The following is a 25,054-nucleotide window of genomic DNA, read 5'->3' as shown; positions in this document are numbered from 1 at the left end:
GGAACATCATTTGCACCATAGGCAACTGTACTTCTCATAAATACTCAGAGCATGTAGCAAGGACTGTGGAGAAACGCAAACTCCAGTTTAGTATTATGCATACCTCAAAATGTTTTTTCTTTAACACTTATAAACTGCTGATGCGGGGTGAACAGATGACTGCCAATGTATATCAAAATCAATTAATGTCAAGATGATGCATATGTATTTGGCGTTTTTTGTTCCACCCCTATTGAATATGCATGTCATCTATTGACAAATCACAATAAAGTAATCTTTCAAAAGAAGGTACTGATTCTTCTAGCGTTGAATTTATTCATCAGTTAATCAGAACCACCACTAAAAGCCCTCCTGCTAGAACCAGATCACCCCAGCATGTGAACTGCTACCCCAGCGGGTTGTCAATTATGTACGAGGATATGTCTAAAATAAGACTTAAATATGTGACTCTTAAGGTATGGCTCACCAGCATCCAGTTTTGCCAAACACAAATCAAAATGGCTCCCCCAACCAAATGGTCTATGCACCCACCCAAACTAAATAACATTTCCTATGTAGGGTATGTAGGGCACTGAACTCAAATAAGGCACATTTGGTAGCAGGGCGGTTTGAATATAATCGAATACACATTTCCAGAAAACAATTTCTGATGTATTGACTTTTTTCAATCAGAATGTTATCTGTGCCTCATCTTGATGGCTCCACATGAATCATCCCTTTATTGCTACTCTATCTTTTCTCTCCTGCAGTACCACAACCATTCTATAATCTTCTAAGCTAATGTTCACTTCTTCAATATTGAGGTTTCCATATATTCTCCATGATTTATTTCACCATGTGCTTGTCTTTTCTTTACCCACAGGTTCCACGCTCTATCTGTAGTGAGGCTTGTCCTCCAGGATACAGAAGGGCTGCCAAACGGGGAGAGCCTGTGTGCTGCTTTGATTGCATTCCATGTTCACAAGGAGAGATCAGTAATGGCACAGGTAAAGATGGGTTTTGAAAGATTCTTCATCTAGTTGATTTTCAGGTTCAGGCATTATAAACACATCTCAAGAAAATGCTGCAGGCTCAGGATAGTTTGTCGCTCTTTTTTAAATGCTTTCTGCAAGAAATTGGGCTACTGGTTGAGCGGGGTGGGACCTCACTCAAGCAGCAACGGCAATCCTTGTCAGGGTGAAGTCACAAGCAAACCCCAAATTAACCTGTGTTCAAGCCTCTGGAAGTTTGGCACAGAGCAATCAGGCTCAACTTGTAGGCAATGTGTAAATAATTGATATAGCACTTCAAGCAATATTAAAGTAAAAAATAAACAAGAAAAATCCCACATCGATTATGACATATGGAATAAACTTTAATAAATACAGCAAGACCAAAATGACAACAATCCAATCAGTAGAACTGGAGATATAACATTTTAAAGATTTGGGTGGAAACAATGCCAAAAAGCACAAAGAGCCACCCACTCCTATCTGGTTGTGAGAGACCGGTTGAAAGTAACAAGTTCAGGCCAACTGTGATGGAGCACGGACCATATACAGGGACTGGACACAGGGTACAAGTTAGTCCTGCTGAAAGAGTTACCTTCATAGTCCAGTCCAACATGTACAGTTCATGGTGGAAGTAGGAAGGAAGGAGTAGGGCGAGCATCGCAGATGGTTGACGATGTAGCACGAAGAGCAGTTTGGGTGTCGCGTATGGTTGTTGCTGCATCGCGTTGTTCCTGTTGGCTTTGTGGATGGTCCTTGCTCGAGCTTAGCATTGGCAGTCCCCGCGAGCTGTTAGTAGCCGAAGTCCAGATGTCCCACTAACGGGCATTGTTGGTGGTCCCTGTTGTGCGGAGAGTTGGGTTCATCGGAACTTCACATTGGCGAATATCGCAGGTGGCAATATCTAGGAGCAAACGATCCCATTCAAGTTCACAGACAGCCCAAAAACCTCAGGGGAGCTCAACTTAGGCCACGCCAGTCACACATCCAATGCAGACATATTCAATAGACTCTATCATGATTACATTAAACCATTTAAATCACTTTTGAACCATGTTTTATATCATACATTTCTCATTTGTTTTTCCATGTTTTGGCAATCTTTTCAAATGCTCTAGATATGCCTATCCAGGCCTTTTCGTGCAGCACATGGGTAAACATTATTCATCTTGGGCAGCTGCATTCACTTTGACCCAATGCATTGCTGGCTGAACAGCCCTACCTCAGGGGTAGCTAAAAACCCAAATTAAGAAACACTATACATTTTCAGCAATATTAGACTTGAAGCATAAACTATGATATCTTGACACGTTATACCCACTATAATCCATGTGTATTTGATATGAAAACATAATACCCATGCTAAATGTCAAATGTTAAACAAAACAATCCTCTTCAACCAAATCCTCCTCTTATCAACCTTGTTACCACCCAGTGTATGCTAGACCCAACCCCCCATAAAGTGATGGCTTCCCCAATCCAATAATGATGATTTATACCTGCAAATGCAGAACGCCTTGAGTTCTTCAATAGACGCTAAATAGACTCCTTCTATTGTATTCTATTCTATTGTATACTTGGGGGTTAAATTACGAACATGCACTACTACTTTGGTTAAAGCAAACTGGGATCAACTATTGGTCGGTGCAAAGAAACAACTAGACCGTGCTGAATGCCTACACCTTTCCCTAGTAGGGCGATGTAATCTATTAAAGATGCTGATATTGCCTCAAATTTTATATTTTTTCCGCTGTTTACCCTTGGAGATCCCTTAAGTTAGATTGGCACAATTACAAGCAATCTGTATGAGTTTTATGTGGTCAGGGAAAAAGCACAACGGGCCAGGCATTTCATGATATCGCCGAAAAAGCTAGGAGGATTTTCGGTAACAGACTTTGTATTATATTATTATGCATGTAGGTTACAAGGGATGGGTATCTTGTTGACAGGAACAGCACCAGAGCATTTGGCAGAGTGTCCCTCGATATATCAAATGTTATTGGGTATAAAAGCAAAAAATCTCTTATTTCTCTATCTTGAATGGAGCTATTACAAGAGAACACGGTTTAAGATTTTAGAAGCGGCGTATAAGGTCAGTTAGAGATATGTTTGGTTTTGAGAAAATTTCTTATTACACACCGTTGATATCGCCAATATTTCTACCAGTTGATCTATGGGATTGAGTGGTGTATAACTGGAGGGGGAGACGAATAAGAGTGGTGGGAGATCTGTATTCCGATGGTGCTCTTAAATCTTTTGAAAAGTTATGCATACAATATCAACTCCCCAGAGAGAATTTTTCTAAATATCTCCAGATTAGGGAGTTTTTAGAGAAAAGTGGCATCTTCTTTCAATTAAATCCCCTGATCGAGGCTAATACAAGAAGAGCAAAGATAGGTATCTTATATAATCTGATGTTAAACACAAAAGCCAATGATATCGAACAGCAGAATCTTAAATGGGGGATTAAATTAGATAGACAAGATATTCAAATTGAAATCTCTTTGGGTATGGCGAAAGACTTATTTCTATCTGCAAAGCTCTTTGCTCAACATTTTAAATCACTCTTTAACTTATATTATACACCTGATAAGGTGTCTAAATGGTCTGGGGATGCGATAGGGAAATGCTTTCGATGTGGTCACATTTCTGCATATGATGTACATATTTTTGTATGTGTCCATCACTGGCTCCCCATCTGTCGCAGATAGAACGATTTTTATCGGAAATTGTAGGTTGTCAAATTCAACTATCTGCAACTCAGATTCTTTTGGGGGTAGAAATGGGATCAAAGGATACTGGCACTGCGAAGCAACATGCTAATTTAATATTTGTAGCGACTGCTGTTTATAGACTGTGTATTTCTTCGTACTGGCTACAACAGGAACCACCCTCATTTGTGGAATGGCGGTCCAGATTTTTTGTAACTCATAATATGGAGCACAGTCTGTATGCGCTGAAGGGCTTACGTAAAAAAAAACTTGGCACACAAATATGGGGCATAGTCACACAGTACGTGGAGTCATAAAATAGGGTTATATATCCCTATTAGTGCCTGCTCGCAGAATTAAGCCAATGTCTGAATTTCTTCTTTCCAATAGACAAATGTGTTAAGTTAAGATCTATATACACCTTTTTTTCTTTTCCTCTTCTCTCTATTTATAATTAGTAATCTTTTTTTTGTGGCCTGTTCATGATATATTCTGTAAATTTTGCTTGATCTAAAAAGCGATGTTATTATTTGTGTAATATGCTAATAAGCTATGACCTATTTTGTGATTATCTGTATTGATCGGAATGACTCATACCAACCGCTTCATGTATTTCAATCAATCAATCAATCATGCCATTTGTATAGCGCACTACTCACCCGGGAGGGTCTCAAGGCGCTTGGGGGGAGGGGTATGCTACTGCTCGAACAGCCAGGTCTTGAGTTGTTTCCTGAAGGCGAGATGGTCCTGGGTCAGCCGAAGGTGGATGGGGAGGGAGTTCCAAGTCTTGGCAGCCAGGTAAGAGAAGGATCTTCCTCCGGCGGTGGCTCTTCGGATTCGTGGTACGGCTGCGAGGGCGAGGCTGGTGGACCATAGCTGGCGGGTGGGCGTGTAGAAGGTCAGGCGGTCGTTGAGGTACTTGGGGCCCAGGTCGTGGAGAGACTTGTGTGCGTGGGTGAGGAGCCGGAACGTGATCCTCTTGTTGATGGGGAGCCAGTGCAGGTTCCTCAGGTGGCTGGAGATGTGGCTGCGTCGGGGGACATCCAGGATGAGTCGGGCGGAGGCGTTCTGGATGCGCTGGAGTCTTTTCTGTAGCTTGGCTGTGGTTCCGGCGTAGAGGGCGTTTCCGTAGTCCAGTCGGCTGGTGACGAGTGCCTGGGTGACAGTCTTCCTGGTCTCGGTTGGGATTCAGCGGAAGATCTTGCGAAGCATACGCAGGGTGTTGAAGCACAATGAGGAGACGGCGTTGACTTGTCTGGTCATCGAGAGGGAGGGGTCCAGGATGAAGCCCAGGTTGCGTGTGTGGTCGGTTGGCTTGGGTGCGGTGCCCAGGGCTGGGGGCCACCAGGAGTCGTCCCAGGCGGAGGGCGAAGATCCCAGGATGAGGACTTCCGTATTGTCCGAGTTCAGTTTCAGGCGGCTGTCCTTCATCCACTTGGCGACGTCTTTCATCCCTTCGTGTAGGCAGGTTCTGGCGGTGTCAGGGTCTCTGGTGAGGGAGAGGATCAGCTGGGTGTCGTCGGCGTAAGAGATGATGTTGAGGTTGTGCTGGCGTGTGATGACTGCGAGAGGTTTCATGTAGATGTTGAAGAGGGTGGGGCTGAGTGAAGATCCTTGCGGGACGCCGCAGATGACTTCGGTGGCCTCGGAGCAAAACGGGGGGAGGCGGACTCTTTGTGTTCTTCCGGCGAGGAACGAGATGATCCACTCCAGTGCCTTCTCTTGGATACCGATGTTGCTGAGGCGCTGGACTAGGGTGCGGTGGCAGACCGTGTCGAACGCAGCGGAGAGGTCCAGGAGGATGAGGGCCACTATTTCCCCCTTGTCGAGCAGGGTCCGGATGTCGTCAGTGGCTGCGATGAGGGCGGTCTCGGTGCTGTGGTTGGCTCTGAAGCCGGACTGCGAGGGGTCGAGGGATCCGTTCGTCTCGAGGAAGGCGGTCAGCTGTCTGTTGACGATCTTCTCGATGACTTTAGCAGGAAAAGGGAGGAGCGAGATGGGGCGGAAGTTTTTGAGATCGGTGGGGTCTGCTGTAGGTTTCTTCAGGAGGGCGCTGATCTCGGCGTGCTTCCAGATCTCCGGGAAGGTGGCGGTGTTGAAGGAGGCGTTGATGATGTTCCGGAGTTGGGGTGCGATGGTGGAGTCGGCCTTGTTAAAGACGTGGTGTGGGCAGGGGTCGGTCGGTGATCCGGAGTGGATGGTGTTCATCGTGCGGGCTGTGTCTTCGGTGGTCACCGTGGTCCAGGTGCGAAGGGTGGCGGTGGGGGGCGTTGGTTCGACAGTTGGGTGCGTGGGTGGGGGCCGAAGCTGTTGTGGATGTCGGCGATCTTGCGGTGGAAGAACGAGGCGAGGGAGTCGCAGAGGTCTTGTGACGGAGTGATGTCGTTGGTGCCGGTGCTGGGGTTGGAGAACTCCTTGACGATAGTGAAGAGCTCTTTGCTGTCGTGGGCGTTGTTGTCCAGTCGTTCCTTCAGGGATTTCTTCTTGATGGTGCGGATGAGCTGGTGGTGCTTGCAGGTAGCGTGTTTGAGGGCGGTCATGTTGTCGGTGGTCCGGTCGAGGAGCCAGGCTTTCTCGAGGGTGCGGCAGGTCTTCTTCGAGTCCTTGAGGTCGTCGGTGAACCAGGATGCCTTGTTGCTTCTGGGTCTGCTGGGAGGGTTCTTTAGTGGCGCGAGGTCGTCGGCGCAGGCGGTCAGCCACTGTGTGAAGTTGCGGGCTGCTTCGTTGGGGTCCGTTTTGTTGGCGGGTGGGCTCTGGCTGAGGGAGGTGGTGAGCTGGTCTGCGGTTATCTTGCTCCAATTCCTGTGAGGTACCTGTTGCGGGTGGTGGTGGGTCGAGGATCTTTTGAAGCTGAAGTGGACGCAGCTGGGGTCGGTCCAGTGGAGTCCGGTGGCGTGGCTGAAGGTGATGTACTTGCTGGAAGAGAAGACGGGATCAAGTGTGTGGCCGGTGTAGTGGGTGGGGGTGTTGACCAGTTGCTTGAGTCTGAGGTTGGCGAGGTTTTCCAGCAGGGCGGTGGTGTTGCGGTCCTTGTTGTTCTCCAGGTGGAAGTTGAGGTCCCCGAGGAGGATGTAGTCAGTGGAGGGGAGGGCGTGCGGGCTGATGAAGCTGTGATGTCTTCGCTGAGTTGTGTGCGTGGTCCCGGGGGTCTGTAGACGAGGGTGCCTCTGAGGGTCGTCTTAGGGTCGGTGTGAATCTGGAAGTGGAGATGTTCGGCTGCGGCGAAGGAGTCGTTGGCGTCGGTCGTGATGCGGATGGTGTTCCTGTGGACGATGGCGATGCCACCTCCGGTCTGGTTGATGCGGTCCCTCCTGATGATCTTGTACCCGTCCGGGATGGCGATGGCGATGTCGGGTGCAGAGGAGGCGTTCATCCAGGTTTCCGTGAGGAAGGCGGCGTCCGGTGATGTAGCGTCGAGGAGGTTCCAGAGTTCCACGGCGTGTCTGTGGACGGAGCGGGTGTTGATCAGGATGCACTTGAGGTGGTTGCTGCTGGTGTTTGTCTTGGCGGGTGCGGGGCAGGTTCGGAGGCAGGTGAACTTGCAGGTGCAGCAGGTGAAGGGTCCGTGGGTGCGTCTTGGGGTGGCTCGGCAGCAGGCGTGGGTCCGGCCGGCATTGAGTGCGTTGAGAGTGGCGGCGTCGTAGGTCAGTCGGGTCGTCTTGCCTCGGCAGGGAGGGCCAGGCGCGGACGGGCGCAGACGGGCTTACCTTTGGCGCACCTTCGGCGCTCCCGCTGCGCGCGTCCGCTGCGCGGTCGCTCTGGGGGCGTCATAAGTAAGGAGCCGGGAGGGAGGAGCAGCTGGGTGGCGGGAGCGGGGTGGTGAATGGAATCACAGGGGGGCGGGGCCGCAGGGAGGCAGCGGCGGGAAATTCCAAGAAGCAGCGGGCAGCGGGAAATTCCCAGGAGCAGCGGGAAATTCCCAGGAGCAGCGGGTAGCGAGCGAAGGAATCTGCAGGCAGGAGGCGACAAAGGCAGGCAGGAGCGGCAGCAGTGAGTGGGGCGACCAAGCCCTGTGGAGGGCTGAGCGGTCACTAAAAAATAAATAAATAAATAAAAAAAATAGACTCCTTCTTGTGATTAAAACATTAGGATGAATGTGCATGGACCTCACAGGACAACAGCAGCTGTGCAGTTAGTTTACAAGAACTGATTTAACATTGTTATGTGGCAGAATTCCCACTGGCAGAAATTCTAATCAAGGGTGGTCCTTCCAACAAACTGTGGGGCATATTACCAACAACTAGCGATAATTATCGCTATGTTGGTTTAGCGGTGATATTTTTATCGCCGAGCTGCGGCAATTTTTATCGCTTAGGAACCTTGCTATTATCAAGGTTTAGCTCCTAAGCGATAAAAATCGGCCAAAATGCATGAATATCGCTGAAAAGTCAGCGATATTCATGCATTACCGAGCTAATGCTCTTAGCCATGTTATCCACCTACCATTGGATAACATGGCTAAGAACTGCTCTGGGGCAGGTGTTAGCTTTTGGAGATATTCGCGCTTAGCGCGAATATCTCCAAAAGTTGGTAATAGAAGATAGCGATGTTAGCGACTGTTTCCAGTCGCTAACATCTTGGCACGCCCACTTTGCATGTCATTAGTGATAAATATCACTGACATGCAAAGCGGGGTCCCAGATGGTCGCTATCTCCTACTAGCTGTCGCTAACTGGTGTTAGCGACAGCTAGGTAATAGGGAGATAATTTTATCTCCGCTTTCTTTGCTTTTAAAGCCAAAAAAGCGGAGATAAACCCCCTTGATAATATGCCCCTGTGTTAAAAAACCAATAGGTAATTGTTGAAAATGTCACAGAAGTGGATAAGCTGAGGACACCGTGGCTTCTGCCGGCAGCTACATACACAAGTGTAATCTTTTGTGACCTGAGTCTTTAAATGAAAATTGGGCACTCACAGGTCTGTAATAAGAACCCAATCCTTGCTGCAAGCAACGATGATGGAAGTGACCACTATTACTTTGTATGAATACCCCAGAATTTTTAATTGTTTTACCTGAGGCTTGGAATTTGTGGCGTCATAGTGTTGCCTGTTTTTTTCTGATATGTGTTGTGCTGCAATTGTGAATGTCTTTTGGAGATTAAGGGGCACATGCATCAAGCGGGCCGATTCGCAGAATTGGCCTCTTTGCAACGCATCAACCCAAAAGCAATTTGCAAATATTTTGCGAATGCAGTTAGGGAATCGCAAATTGCGATTCCCTAAATGCAATGCATTATGCATTCGCAAATTGCGTTTTCGCAACTTGGATTCGCAAATTACCATCAACTTCAAGTTGATGGTAATTTGTAATTCCTTTTATAAATGCAAAAAAATGCATTTTTCAACCTGCATTGTAGTGCATACACATGCCGTTATGGCATGTGTGTGCACCACATGTGCATACTTACCTTTCTTGGGGGCGCATCAGAGTGCCTTTTTGGCCCCATTGCACCCTTGTAATTGCATATGCAATTTGCGAGTACCTATTTGGTACTCTCAAATTGCGAATGGTATCCCATTCATTCCTATGGGCCACTAGGCCGATAGGAATGAATGGAAAGCCATTCCTTAATAGCGAATCGCAATTTGTGATTCTCTATTAAGGAATATGTAGGGATCGCATTTTTTTGCAAAACCGACATGCATAGGTAATTGCGATTCCTTAATAGCGATTCCTTAATGTTCGCTATTAAGGCCTCGAAATTCATACCCTAAAAGTGTATTTCATTGCAAATGTACTTGTGATAACACATCTCACAACATCATGTGCACCGAGGGTACAATGAATGAATGAATGAATATAAGACTTGTAAAGCGCGGATTTAGCCCAGGGGTATCAAGGCGCTGCGGACAGAGATCAGTGTATCAGATGTTAAAGAGTTGCAGAGCTAAAAGATTAGGGCAGGTGACAGACTGGAGCAAGTGAAACGCCAGGTCTTCAGGAATTTACGGAATGAAGAGTGGGTTTCCAGAGTGAAAATTGGGAGAGGAAGCAAATTCCACAAATTAGCCCCTATCAGCGAAAATGCCTTCCCCCCCACCTGACTTTCCTAAACCTGGGAACTATTACACGATTCTTGCTAGCAGATCTCAAGTCCTTGCAGGAATGTATCTGTGAAACATTTTATTGATGCCTTCAGAACCCCTGTTGTGGACGGCCTTATGAACCAGGCATAAGGCCTTGAACATAATTCTCCTCCCAAACGGTAGCCAATGGAGGCTTCTGATGGTGGCTGAAACGGAGTGAAATTTAGGGAGACCCATCACCAGCCTAGCGGCTGCATTCTGCACCGATTGGAGTCGATGCAGGAGTCCCTTGTTTATCCCTAAATACAGGGCATTGTAGTAATCTAGCCTAGATACCACAAGGGTCACGACTGCCTGTTTCCGAGCTGGAAGGGAAAGAAAACAGAAGATCTTCCTAAGAGTCCGTATCATCCCAAAACAGGTCGAAACAGTTCTGTTTATTTGTGAACTCAGAGACAAAGAGGAGTCCACAATGATGCCTATATTCTTGGCACTAAGACAGGGGGAGAGGCAAGATCCGAGAGAGAAAGGCCACCAGGCCTCTGACCAGATGTCCAACTTGTCTCCAAAGATTAAGACCTCCGTTTTATCCCCATTGAGTCTAAGATAGTTCTCAACCATCCATGCAGCTACCGCCCACATACAGTTTTTGAAATTTAATGCTGAATCTGGGACACTCTCCGTGATGGAAATCAAAATCTGAGTGTCATCAGCGTGGGAAAGGACTTCTAGGCCAAAGGACCTTACCACGGCGGCGAGCGGGGCTACATAGATATTAAAGAGAGTAGGACTCAATGAGGATCCCTGAGGGACTCCGCAAAACAATTGTTTGGGGGCAGACAAAAATTGGCCCATCTTAACTATTTGTGAGCGATCCGTGAGGAAAGATGATAGCAGATTCAGTACGGAATCTTCTATCCCAATTTCCTGGAGCCTGCCAACCAGTCTACTTGGAGAAATCATATCGAAGGCTGCAGTCAGGTCCAGGAGGATCAGCAGAGTAGTGTGACCAGCATCCACCTGTTGCCGAATGTTGTTAAAGACAACGGTTAGTGCCGACTCTGTGCTGTGTTCACTCCTGAAACCATGCTGCGAGCCATTGAGCAATTGGAATTCCTCCAAGTAGGAACTGAGATGGCAGTTAAGATGTTTTTCCAAGATCTTAGCTGGAACGGGCAACAGGGAAATGGTCCGATAGTTTTTTAGTTTGTCGGACCAATAGAGGCCTTCTTTAGCAGAGGTTTTACCACCGCAGTTGTCCATGCGGTGGGAAATTGGCCAGCGGAAATGGCGGCATTGAGGATAGCCGTCAGAGGAGATGCAATAGCCTCACTTCCCAGTTTCAAAATCTTAAGAGGACAAGGTTCGAGTGGAGAGCCAGATCTAATCCCACGTAATAGCAACTCAGTGTCTTCTTGAAGGATATGCAGAAAAAAGCGCAAGTGGTAGTCCACCAGGGGTACTACCACAGGAGCAGAAGGGGGAGTTGTTTTAACACCCACCGAATTTGAGTTCTCCAAAGAAGAGTAGAAACTCTTAATTTTGGCATAGAAGAAACCTGCCATTTTGCCACAGAGATCCTGGGAGACCTCAGTGCTAGGACTGGTCGAGAGGGCTAGGAGGGAGTTAATCATAGTAAGAAGTTCCCTAGAAGATCTGGTAGATTCCGTCATTGTTGAATAGTAGGAGACCTTTTCCTCTCTTATAGCTTCCTTATATTCCCTTAGCCTGAGTTTATGCAGATCCCTTTCTACTCTAGAAGGGTCCATCCGCCATTTTCATTCCTGCCTAAACTTTCTCAGTCTCTCGGAAAACCATGGGGCAGAGGGGCGCAATCATCCTGGAAGTCACAGGCCACCTGCAGACAACGCTGCTAATACTTCTGCAAATGTGCATGAAACAGTACACAACCACCATTTAAAAGACCTAAGGCAAGGATCACATTAATTCCCCACTAGTTTGCTCAGACAGAGGAATCTGATTTACAACAGTCAGAAGGCTCACTCCATTGGATGCTAGTCATAAAATGTGCCTGTTTTTATCTCTGTCGAAGGATCTCCCAACAGTCATCATCCAGCACTTTGCAGGGTGCCTTGCATCACCAACAAAATAATAAACCTGTAATATAGGCAAAGGTGCTTTCTCCATAATCCGAAATCACTTAAAGCAATACAGGCTTAGACAATAGAGATGGGAGCAAAACGTTACAACAGTCGGCCATTAGTCGGGGGATGCTGCTGTTCCTTACAACGATTGACTGATGTTTTTACCCGGAGAATTTTCCCCAGCTATTTGCCTCACACTGACTTGCCTCACACACATCTTGCACGCAGATGTTTTGTAAGGGTTATTTTCATGTCTAATGGGTGCAATGAAGGCCAGGTAAGTACAGTTAACTTCCCCCATAATATGGCAATCAAGTTGTAAGAGAGTGGGCTCTGAGCCGTAATTTCCTTGTCTCCTCCTTCCCCAAGTTTTTTTAGTTTTTTGGACTTCCTCATTTTTGTATCACTGCTGTGAGTTAGTCACCCTAATCAAGTCATGCACTGTAACCTTCAGGTAAAAGGATTTTCAGTGGAACCCCCATAGTCAAAATAAAGTTCACTGTTTGCGAAGAGGCTCTGAGTTGCATTGAGATGACCACGTGTGCACACGAGCAGGCTAGGTGCAAAAGACTGTTGTTGACGCAGCCTGATATCTATGTGTAGCTTTATCACAGATGGGGCCCAGAATAAATAGATTATGACCTGTTTTGATCTTCTAATCCAATTAGGTGTCCATAAAGAAGTATCCCCTTTTTTTGGCTGAAATGTAAATCTGTAGTATTTTAACTGTATTACACATTGAGAAACATTCTTATCTACAAATTTGGATTGACTCAATGCAGAAAAGTCATTAAGATAGGGTGATTATCAGTCTCTATCTGACAATCCTGGGCATGTTGCTGCCACAGTAGGCAAAGAGAGAGCAAGCTGATCTCTGGTATCCGTCATACCAGGGGTGCCCTTTGAAGTCTTGGAGAGAAGAAACCAGTTCTGCTCTGGAGGATTCCGGCTTTGAGTCCTTTTTAATCCTTGATTGATTCTACCATGCTGAAAATTCCACAGTGCTGTGCAGCGTGGATTCCCAGGCTGTCGGCAGCCCTGTAAAAGTGTCAGGGATATATTTGTGAGTTCGCTGTTCATGCTGTACAGGTATATTGGTATTTGGAAAAAATATGAAATAGTAAATATTGGGATACAGAAATATTGGACAAAAAGTATTGTCATACAAAAATATTGTGATGTAGAAATATTATCAAGAATATTGATTTTTTTTCAGGTAAGTAATATCGTTGTTAAGAATGTTGTTGTTATTGTTGATTTCAATATTATAGTTGTAAAAAATATAGTTTTTTAAAATGATCTTAATGTGTTTTAGTCCATATATTATTTGTATGTGCTATTGTTTGTATAATTGTTAATAATATTTTTAAATATAGTTTCACACTTTAAGTGATTTATAACTTTTCATTTAATTGCTATTAGTAATTTATAGTGTTATAGTGGTTTGCTGGGGTATAGGGTGGGTATTTATTAAGTAATAGTTAATTAACAACTAATTAATAATTTATTATTAATGTAATTGATTATTAATGATGTAAATAGTGAAATAATTATATTTATTTATTAGATTGTGGGTGTGGTCTGCTAGGTTTCTAGGTGTATAGGATGGGAAGTTAATTAAGTAATAATGTAATACAAATTAAAATATATTACTTTATTATTAATTATTTAATTGATTATTAATTATGTAAATTGTGTAATTACTTTATATTTTAGTTATAATATAGGTGTGGGCTGTTGGTTTTGTAAGGATACAGGATAAGAAGTTAATTAAGTAATAATTCATTAGCAGTTTTTTATTATTTATCACTTAATTGATAATTATTTATGTGCATTATGTAATACTGATTTATTTTACTTATATGTTAGTTGTTAGTTGCTAGGTTTGTAGGGGTATAGGGTGAGATGTTAATTAAGTAATACCTAGTATATCATTATTAATTGTTAATGAATTAGTTAATTTATTATCAATTATGTAAATTGTTTTACACAAATATATTTTAGTTATATTTTAAATGTGGACTGCTAGGTTTGTAGGAGTATAGTGTGGGAAGTAAGTTAAGTAATACTTTTGAGATCGTAGAGCTATAAATAAAATAAAAAGTATTGTATAGAGTTCCTTTTTTATGCATTCAGTTATTGTTTAATGGTAATCTATAATAAGGGAGTCATTTAGATATGTTCGTTATATTTATTTAAAATGTTTAGAAACTGATAACTCTTGTGAGACACTCGCGGTAGTCAGACACACAGTCCCCTGCATGGATCCCGAGGGGGCTGTACTTCCTGTTCGGCTCTTGCGAAGCACCCACGAAATCATGTATTTGGAATTAAGTTAATTACAGTGTTTTCTTGTTATTCTGAACAAAGGAAGTAATTAGAGGTGTTGATTAAGTTACGAAAAATAATTAGGAATTGTTTATTTCAATATATAAAGCACTAATCTTTTTACGATATTGTGAGATGCTTGTGAGAGTCTCGCGAGAGGTCCAGGAGAGGAAACACACTCCAAGGAAGAGGAAGAGAGCCGACTGGACTACGGAAACACCCTCTATGCCGGAACCACAGCCAAGCTACAGAGAAGACTCCAACGCATCCAGAACGCCGCCGCCCGACTCATCCTGGACATCCCCCATCGCTGCCACATCTCCGGCCACCTGAGGGACCTGCACTGGCTCCCCATCAACAAGAGGATCACGTTCAGGCTCCTCACCCACGCACACAAGTCTCTCCACGACCTGGGCCCCAAGTACCTCAACGACCGCCTGACCTTCTACACTCCCACCCGCCAGCTACGATCGACCAACCACGCCCTCGCCGCCGTTCCACGCATCCGAAGAGCCACTGCCGGAGGCAGATCCTTCTCCTACCTGGCGGCCAAGACTTGGAACTCCCTCCCCATCCACCTTCGACTGACCCAGGACCATCTCGCCTTCAGGAGACAACTCAAGACCTGGCTGTTCGAGCAGTAGCGGACCCTTTCCCCCTAGCGCCTTGAGACCCTTCCGGGTGAGTAGCGCGCTATACAAATATTATGATTGATTGATGATTGGTTGATAGGAATGTCTTTATTTGTAAAAGGTATAATATATCCTTTTGGTATATTTGCCTATAGGAGTTTGCTGTGGGCAGACATTGTTGCTATGCTTTTGTGTACCTTTTTGTTTTGGCATAGAAGAATGTCTTCCACAGATTCTGATGAGCATGACAACTATAGAGACTACGGTATGGAGACACACTGCCCTTTAAGTCAGACATCTCCCTACACTAACACATGTGCAAAGTAGGCTGGGGGTAGACACTGCTCTATCTGCTCATACTTTTCTTTAGGGTGATGAATGCCCATAGTAGGGTATAAAATAGAGTAGCCTTTCTGCTGAGAATTGTCTCCTCGACAACTGGTGTGTGTATTTAACCTCATCGCTGCTTGAGATATTCCCCTGCTGTGCTGGACAGCAATAAAAACGGGTGTGGTCATGACGAGCTCAGCTCGTCATAAGCACACGAGCACTGTGCTGCATGACGAGCTGAGCTTGTCATGAGCATGGAAGGGGTTGAATGTGAGGACACACTCCACTCTCCCTCAAACACCTCCCAACAAGGACAAGCATGTGTAGTAGGGTGTAGACAGAGATATACCCCTCTGCTGATACTTCTCACCAGAGTCACAAACACATATCGTAACATGTGCAGAAGAACTCTCCTCTACACTATCACATCTGCAACATCTGATATTAGTGTGCTGTAGAGTATGAAGAAGTACTGGCCTATGTCTTGTATGAGAGGCCTCTATATGACAGTGTGGGCATGAACTGATCTCTCTCCTAGGACCTCACTGTTGCAACATACTAGGGCATTCAAATAAATGATTTCTCCATTACCATCTCCCAGTAACATAAAAAATGTGTGTAGTACTATATAGATACAAAATGTGTATAGTACTGTATAGATACATATACATAAACGGAGCATTTCTGCACTCCTTGAAGATGAAACTGCGGTACCCCAACTCCAAAGTTGGCAGCTCTGGTCACTACGCCACATCCTCCCCCCACTTTCATGGTTAGTAGTTGGTTCTGTTTTAGGCAGCACTAACAGGAGAAATGGGCTGGTGCAAGCCGCCTCCTGGCGAGAGCCATAACACTTATTGTTTTTACAAATTAACCACTGACTAGAGACAAGTATAGCTGTACAGACAAGGGTGTGCGAGACCACAAATGATCCCCTAGGCAATAAGAACATAATCCCTTCTCCAATTAATAGTTTTATCCTGATTTTCCACACAGTTATCCCTTCCTGTTTCTTGAAAAGTGAACAACTTTTCTTTTTCTCCTCCATATATTTTTTTGACATGGTACTTTTCTTTTTCACAATCTGTTGTCCATTTTCCTCCTAAGGCCAATAGGGAAATAGTAGTTTATGGAAAGGACTAACCTGTCCAATGTCAACCCTCTCTTGCATAATGGGTTTGCATACTAGGGTGCGAGGAGGTACTGCCCTCTCCTTTCAAATCTCTCTCTCTCATTTGACAGGTATGCAGAGTAGGGTGTATGGAGTAACTGGCCTCTCCGCTGAGACCCCTCTCTTGGATGATGGGTGTGCATAGTGGGTGTGCGGAAGGCCTGACCTCTCAGCTCGACCTCTCTCTCAGATGACAGGTATACATAGTAGTCAGTGGGCAGAGACAGGCCTCTAGGTTGAGACCTCTCTCTCATATGAGAGGTGGGCATAGTAGGGGGTGTGGATGAACTGTGCTCTCCTTTCAGACCCCTTCTCAGATAAAAGATGTGCATAGTAGAGTGTATGGGGAGTGACTGGCCTCTCGCTTCCCCTTCCACATCTCTCTCTCTCGCAAATCATGGGTGTGCATAGTAGGGTGTGTATGTAGACTGCCCTCTCCTTTCAGACCTCTCTCTCAGATGATGGATGTATGTAGTGGGGTGTGTAGGTGGACTAGCTTTCCTTTTCTAGATGATGGGTGTGTGTAGTAGGGTGCATGGGGAGCAACTGGCCTCTCCTTTGAGACATCTCTCTCAGATGACGGGTATGCTGATCCAGCGGCCTATAGAAAATATATCATAAACAACGCTACCCAACTTCATAACCTATAAACAAAATTCTACACTAACTTATGGACCCATTTATAAACATGACATATTTTGGGCCTACTGAATCAGGTGGTCAGATTAAACCTATATACACATTATTTACAAACTATATACAATTTTATACATCTGCGGAAAGAATATTGTCATTAGAATAAATCCTAACCATTTAAACGACCACCATTGGCGATGGGATCTAGCTAATAGTAACCTACACTTCTGAATAACCAAGACCAGCTTGTTTGTCAAAAGTAAGATTTTATTTACTAAATTATGGTATTTCAAAATGTAATTTTATTATTGTAATTTTATTAGCATTAAAGTAAACATGTTTGAAAAGCTTCATAAGAAAAAATACAATTTAATAAGAAATTCAAAGTTTAAGTAAGATTTTAAAAGTTTAGCATTTCTAAAGCCTAAGTCCCTAGCTAAGCTAAATAAATGGAAAATAAAGTAAAGTTCTTTGAGGATTCTTACGTGCTCCACGCAAAGTCCAACAGCACTTCACCCTCATCGGAAAGTCAGAAAGCAGCAGCCAGCCCATCCCTAAGGGCATGACTTTTTATACCTTTCTATGCTAGCTAAACTAAGCGAAGGAAAGTTTTCAAAAATCCTCGAAGTCCCATTGGTTGAGAGTGACAAGTGACATGTCACCCACATTTCAAAAGTTCCATTAGGTCACGTTTCTTAAAGACCATTGTCTTTTCCGAATGCAACCAGGAGCTTCCTTGGTTTGCAACAATTGTAAATTAATGTTCTCACAGTGTTCATTTCGCTTCCGCGGGTGCCAAGTTAGAGCTGACAAAATTGTCTTTTATCACATATTTCCGACCTTGGCCACGTCCGACAAAATGTTGACAGCATGTTAGATTTGTTTATTGAATGCAGCTTTGACGAACACTTTTTCAGAATGGGCTTCTCATGACTTGTGCAGAAGTAAAATTCAGTTTTAGCAAACTCGAGCAAACTAGGCCCAAAAGTAGGCAACTTATGCTTTCTAGTAATAAACAAAAACAAGAAAAGTATTAATGTAAGAAATAATGTTGATTCTGTATCCACCCTAGGTTTACTAATTAATTAACCCTCCCGATTAATCTAATGTTACCTAGCAAATGCAAACAAATAAAGCAGCGTTTATATCTACCAATCTTCATTAATCCATGAAACTTATGTGCACCTAGAATAGTAGAAATGACATCACATAGACAAGGAAAAGCAAAATAAGCACATGCTTCTTTTAAGTTTTGCTGCAGTTAGTAATGACAAGAACGAAAACAACAAATTATTTTTATTATTTTGCACGAACAAAAGATGCAACATTTATGCACGTTTATGAGCACACATGTTAGTCCCCCCATGTGTAAAGTTTAATCTAGGTTGTATTAACACGATACATCACAAATTATTAATATTATTATTCATGTTATGGAAATGTGACTTTGCGAGTTTAAACAAAATTTTGTTTTCTATCTCGCTCCATCAACTCCCTCATCTGGTGATTAACAAATCACCACACCAACACCCAAAATTTTAGTAATTTAAATTTCCGAGAAATTGATTCAAATTCATTTGTATCAGTAATCCTAAAAATCTGTTTCTGCATAATCTTTGGAATTAGCATAACGCTCTCTATGTAACTCCTGTAATTCAATCTCCCTTTCTTCTTCTTTTCTAAGTTTATAGATTATTTTCTTTTCTTTCAACTGCTTCTTTCTCTTATGCAACAAACAACCTATTTTTGTCAAAATAAAAATGAATACTATTATAATCAAAGGTGCCAAAATCTTACCAAGAATTGAACTACCAATATCATGAAACCAATTTTTAATTGCTTGGAACCTTTTTGAAAGTTTCCCTGTAAAATCATCTTCTTCTAAAGGAATTATCTCAGAATGCATTTGTGTAATGTTTTTAATGTACATCTCAATATTCTTACTTTCATCAGGTATATATGTGCAACAATGTTGTACATGTAAAATGCCACAGACTCCTCCCTCTTTTGCTAGGAGTATGTCTAAAGCAAGTCGATCTTGAATTACCATAGATCTGATTGCAACTACTTCAACATTCACTAATTGGAATCCATCAGCTGTGTCTGTTGACAATCTGTCAACAATTGTGGACAATTTTCTAATTCTCCCTGCATTTAGGGTTATACCAACAAAAGGTATTACTGCTTGAAAAATATCTCCCAGAACTTCTGTAAAAGTTTCTCTTTTGACTCTATTTATATAATTATGAATTTTGAACAATCCTTCTGAATCTCTATCAACATGAAACACTTTAGGAAAAACAATTCCCACATAACAAGTTCCATACCAATGGTCTGGAAGGTTGTAGTAGGCTTTGTCACCACAAACAAAATAAATTCCAGGGAAGATTGGATCTTTTCCACCTTTGAATCCCCAACCTCCCAAAATCTGATAAGTATCTTCACAGTTACTCGCACCTACAAAATAATTATCAAAAAGTGTATTATCTCTTCTAATGCAAAGCTTTCCACTAATTGGTTTATCTATGTGAATTGCAACAATTTCAAGCATTTTGCCATTTAATTTCTCATCCTCTTTTTGCCAGAATTTTGACTTAGTCTGCTTGACTAATTCATTTCTTTTGTAAATTGCTCTTCTCTCTTCAACCATATTCAAAAATTTCTTTCCCTCAGCACTCAATTTGCATGTTAGATTATTCTTGTAAGCATACTCATAAGTGAGTTCGTTAGTAACAAGGAAAAATTCTCTCATTTGTTTTGCTTTCTTGTGCTTATTTAAAGCACCATCAATCTTTATATTCGCAAAAATCTCGTCAAAATCTGAATAGTAATATTCTAAGCGTCCAGTTTGATAAAATAAGCTAATTAACACACTACATGTTACACCATATGTGAGAGGAAGCATATTGTATGTCACTCCCTCCGAAACAGAAGCAGGTAATTTGACGCAGACATAGCAGTCTTTTGCATCCATTACCTTGACATATTCACTCAAAAGCTTTGTGAATGTATTACTTGAAAAATCACTAATAGATTTATCTTGATGAAAGTTAGGTTGATGATCAATAACTTTAGTTTGACTAACCAAAGCTTTGCTTGTCATGTTAACTTTGTGTAATTCTCTATTCATCTCTAATGGGATGATCACAGCTAAAACTAACCAGAGCAGAATTAAAATGAGCAGACACACCAGAGTCATCTTACAGCATCTCTTAAACACAGAACACTTTGAAGTGCTCTCCTTAACATAAGGCATTTTTGGTTAGTTTTAGTTTTGCCACAAAATTAAAAACAAAATTAATTTTAAAATTTCTAAGACTTAAACTATTTATACCTCCCTTTTAAAATAATTTTATTTTTAAAATCCTAAACAAGTTTTCTTCGACCTTATGTCATACATAAGATTTCTTCGATTAAACAGTTTTTCTTCGACCTTATGTCAGCTAACAAAATTTCGTCAGCCTTTTGCCAAATTAAAATTTCTGTACTTCAATCATTGTCACTAATTTCTTCTATTTCGTTTTCTTCTTCACTACTACCATAAATGTCAATAACGGGTGGAATTACTAAATAAGTCCACTCAGGAGATTTGTATTTCTGGTTTGGTCTCACTATTCTTTTTCCTTTTCTCGACACCACTTCAATTTTCCTTCCAACTCCCACTTCTTTTCCAGGACTCTTTTGACTACTGATTTCTTCAACTTGCTCTTTAGGTTTCTTGATCAACCTGACTCTCAATCTTCCACCAGGCCAGTAGTCTGCTTTTCTCACGTATTTCTTCTTTGGTTCAGAAGCATTTGATTCTGACTTCCAAGCCCTTTTCTTTCTGTTTTCACTTGCACCATCCACGTCACTTTCTTCAGTTTCGTAGTCTGAAATTTCAATTGACTCAGGAACTTCTCTATTCGGCAGTTTTACTCCTTCAGGAACACTTCTCTGATTTCCAATACTGGTACTTGGTAATTCGTCTTCTTCTTCTTCTTCAATTACCTCCAACTTCCCAGACTTTGGATTTCTGTTCCTTACTTCAGAGCTTGTTTTCTGCTTTTCGATACTCTCCTGGTCTGAAACTTCTTTTTGTTTCGCTTCTCTGTCTTTAATAGAAACAACTGAATCCTCAGTTATCTTTCCTTTTAACAGATTCTCTTCACCTTCAGAATCGATTTCAATAATTTCCAAGTCTTTTCTTGTTGAATTTTCATTCACAGATACAGGTTCCAGATGTCGACCTTCTTGTCGATCTTCAGGATCTGGATTTATTTCACCTTCTGCTTCAGAATCAGAATCATCTGTAGTATCACTTTCAACATCAGAACTTTCAGGAGTTGGTACTGGAATAGTATGACTAGGATGAATCCAACGTTTCAATCCTTTGCATTTTACATCGTTCTGACCCAGTCACCAGGTCTCAGGTCATGTGTCAAAACTTTCTCATTTGATTGTGCTTCAGTTCCCACCTGATTAGACACAGAAGTCACTATATCAGATAACCTTTTACAGTAATCCAAAATAGCACTGTCATTTATGCTCAACAGTTTACCTACAGGTACAAAAGCTTGCCTCATAACTCTTCCCATTAAAATTTCATGAGGACTCAAACCTGTCTTTTTATCTGGTGTACTTCTTAATGACATCAAAACAAGTGGAAGAGCATCTGTCCACTTTACACCTGTTTCAAGACACATTTTTCCAATTCTGTTTTTAATTGTTCCATTAATCTGTTCAACTACCCCAGATGCCTCTGGTCTGTATGCACAGTGTATTTTCTGCTCAATGCTCAAAGCTTCACAAATTAACTTCATCAGTTTGTTATCGAAATGGCTTCCTCCATCACTCTCAATAGTGACTGGAAAACCGTACCTTGGGATAATTTCTCTGAGCAGTAGTTTTGCTACTGTAATTGAATCACAATGTCTTGTAGGAAATGCTTCTACCCATCTTGAAAATAAACAAACGATTACAAGAACATATTTTAAGCAATTGTGTAAGGGCATTTCAATGAAATCCATTTGTAACCTGGTAAAAGGACCACCCTCTCGACCAATTATTCCTGTCCCCACCAATGACTTTCTGTTTGGATTCATTTGTTGGCAAGACAAACACCTTTGACAAAAAGATTCTGCAATTGTTCTGAATTTAGTATTGAACCAAGTCTCTCGAAAAAGTCTTATCATAGAATCTCTTCCAAGATGAGCTGGGCCATGATATAATCTGGCCATATCTGCAATCAAGGAATTTGGTAAGACTACTCTACCATCTTTGTAAACCCACACTCCATCTTCTTCACGTGGTCTACAATCTGATCTTAACCACAGATCTTTTTCCTCATCATCTGCTTCATTTTGTAATTCTCTAATCTCATTCCATGTTTCTACAACTGTTGTTAGCATTAATGAATTTGAATCAGTTTCTTTACTCCTTTCCCGATTGTATGAATAACCTTTTCTTGCGCAGTATTTTGCCGTTTCATCTGCAAATGCATTGCCTTTTGAGATATAATCAACTCCTTTAGTGTGCGCTGCACACTTGACAATTGCGATTTCTTTCGGCAATTGTATTGCTTCAATTAATCTCCTAATGAAAATTGCATTTTTAATTGGAGATCCTGCTGATGTCATATAGCCTCTCTGAGACCAGAGTTGTCCATAATCATGTACAACTCCATATCCATACTGACTATCAGTAATGATGGTAACTCTTATATCCTTTGATATTTCACATGCACGAATCAAAGCAATTAATTCAGCCACTTGTGCTGAACGAACTCCTTCAAGACATGATGCTTCTTCAACTTCTTTAACTGTACAGACTGAATATGAGGCTTTCAAGACACCTCCTTCTGATCTCAAACATGAGCCATCTACAAAGTAGACAAAATCTGATTCAGATAAAGGTCTATCTTTAATATCATGTCTTGGTTTCGTGCAGAATTCCATAACATCTAAACATTCATGTTCTGTTTCGATGTTATCAATGATCTCAGAATCAGGCAGTAATGTAGAAGGATTCAGATTCAAACATCTTGAAATTGAAACATTATCTGCTCCTAGTATGATTTTCTCATACTTTGTCAATCTGCTGCTTGTCAGATGCTGAGTTTTACCTCTTGTCAGCAATATTTCAACTGAATGAGGCACAAAAACTTTTACAGGAAATCCCATGATGATTCCTTCACTCTGTTCAAGACTAACACTTGTAGCTGCAACTGCTTTCAAACAACCTGGTAATGCTTTTGCAATGGGATCAAGAACTGCAGAGAAATATGCAATAGGTTTCTTTAAATTCCCATGTCTCTGAATTAACACAGACAATGCACATCCTTCTCTCTCGCTGCAATACAGTTCAAAATCTTTCTCATAATTCGGCATACCTAAAGCAGGAGCTTGGCATAAGCTCTTTTTCAAATTCTCAAAAGATTCCATCTCAATTTCGTTGAGAATAATTGGATCTTTTACATCAGACTTTGTTAGTCTCTGTAGTGGTTTTGCAATTACTGAAAATCCACTTATCCATTGTCGACAGTAACCAACCATTCCTAAGAACATTCTGACCTGTCTTTGTGTCTTTGGAGGTTGCATTGCTTGAATCATTTTAATTCTCTCAACTGTTACTTGTCTTTTCCCCTTTGCAATTCTGTGACCAAGGTATTTTACTTCTTGTTTGCAAAATTGCAATTTTGCTGGAGACACTTTATGTCCCTCTTCTGCAAGGCGATTTAACAGTGTTATTGTGTCTGTCACACAATTTTCTCTTGTCTTTGCAGCTATCAACAAATCGTCAATATACTGCACTAACGTAGACCTACCTGGTAAGTCCAAGTTTTCCAAAGATCTTTTTAACAACTCATTAAAGATTGAAGGACTTTCTGTATAGCCCTGTGGGATTCTTGACCATCCGAGGGTCTTACCTTGGAATCTGAAAGCAAAGATTTCATAACTGTCTGGATGTAAGGGAACAGTAAAGAATGCATTGCAAATATCAATGACAGTGTACCATTCAGCATCATGTGGAATCTGGTACAGAATTACTGCTGGATTTGGAACCACAGGACAACATGGAACAACTATTTGATTAACCTTTCTCAAATCTTGTACGATTCTAAATGCTCCATTTGACTTTTTAACTCCCATAATTGGTGAATTACAAGGACTACTCTCCATTTCTTTTAATACACCTTGTTTGATTAATTTTTCAATTATAGGTGTAATACCTTCAATTGTTTCTGCTTTCATTTTATACTGTGGAATATTAGGAAATTCTATTCCCTGTTTCAATGTAATTTTTACTGGATCTACGTTTTTCATCAGACCCATCTCGTTCCCAGTAAAATCCCATATATCAGATTTCACTGTTTCCTTGAGCTCTTCAGGCAAATCTTTCTCTTCAAATGCAGGAAACAATTTTGTTTCTTCTGCTTCCATCATCATCATTGTCATTCTGTATAAACCATCTTCCTCCATTGTTTGTAACTCAACTCCATCAGGAGAACAATATATTCTGCAATTCATTTTACACAGAATATCTCTGCCTAGTAAATTTACTGGACTACTATTACAAACCACAAATCTGTGTTTGTCTCTATAATTTCCAATTTCAACTGGAACTGGATCAGTTAAATCAGTTTTAATTTGTTGATTGCTTACTCCAACAACTTGGATGGTATCCCCAGAGAGAGGTAGGTTTTCAATTTCCACTGATCTAACAGTAGAACGGGTAGCACCAGTGTCCACTAGAAAAGTGATGTCTACATCGTTAACTTTCCCGTTTACAAATGGACCAGACTGGTCAACCTCAAGAGTGGCTCCAACAACACACTCTTCCTCCTCTCTCGGGCACCGTCAGCAATAATCATCAGAATCACTGTCTTGGCTTTCTGTTAACAAAAATTGTTGTGAAGCATTTTGCATTTGCACTCTTTGTTGCTTTTGCTGTTTTTGCGGTCTTATTACCTGTTCATTTCCCTGAAATCCCACATTTGGATTATATTTTTGAACTCCCCCACAATTCGGAAATGGTGGTTGTGGCAATTGATCCTGACAGTTATTCACCTGTTGCTGTTGCTGTCGCTGAATGTTTAACTCGTTTAACCCCTGTTGCATCTGTAGCTGTTGCTGCAGGTCAACAC

At 42.1% G+C, this 25,054-nt stretch overlaps 1 protein-coding gene across 1 annotated transcript in view; it reads left to right on the top strand.

Annotated features, from left to right (window-relative positions):
* The window catches only part of LOC144773951 (vomeronasal type-2 receptor 26-like), a 54,648-nt gene that overhangs the window by 14,852 nt on the left and 14,742 nt on the right, over nt 1–25,054 (top strand). Inside the window, exon 4 of the mRNA XM_078659004.1 lies at nt 863–986. Coding sequence (XP_078515130.1) covers nt 863–986 — 124 coding nt within the window. The remainder of the gene's footprint in view (nt 1–862; nt 987–25,054) is intronic.

The sequence above is a fragment of the Lissotriton helveticus genome, chromosome 8, assembly GCF_964261635.1.
Source record: "Lissotriton helveticus chromosome 8, aLisHel1.1, whole genome shotgun sequence".
Lineage (NCBI taxonomy): Eukaryota > Metazoa > Chordata > Amphibia > Caudata > Salamandridae > Lissotriton > Lissotriton helveticus.
This window is presented reverse-complemented; position numbering and strand designations above follow the sequence as displayed.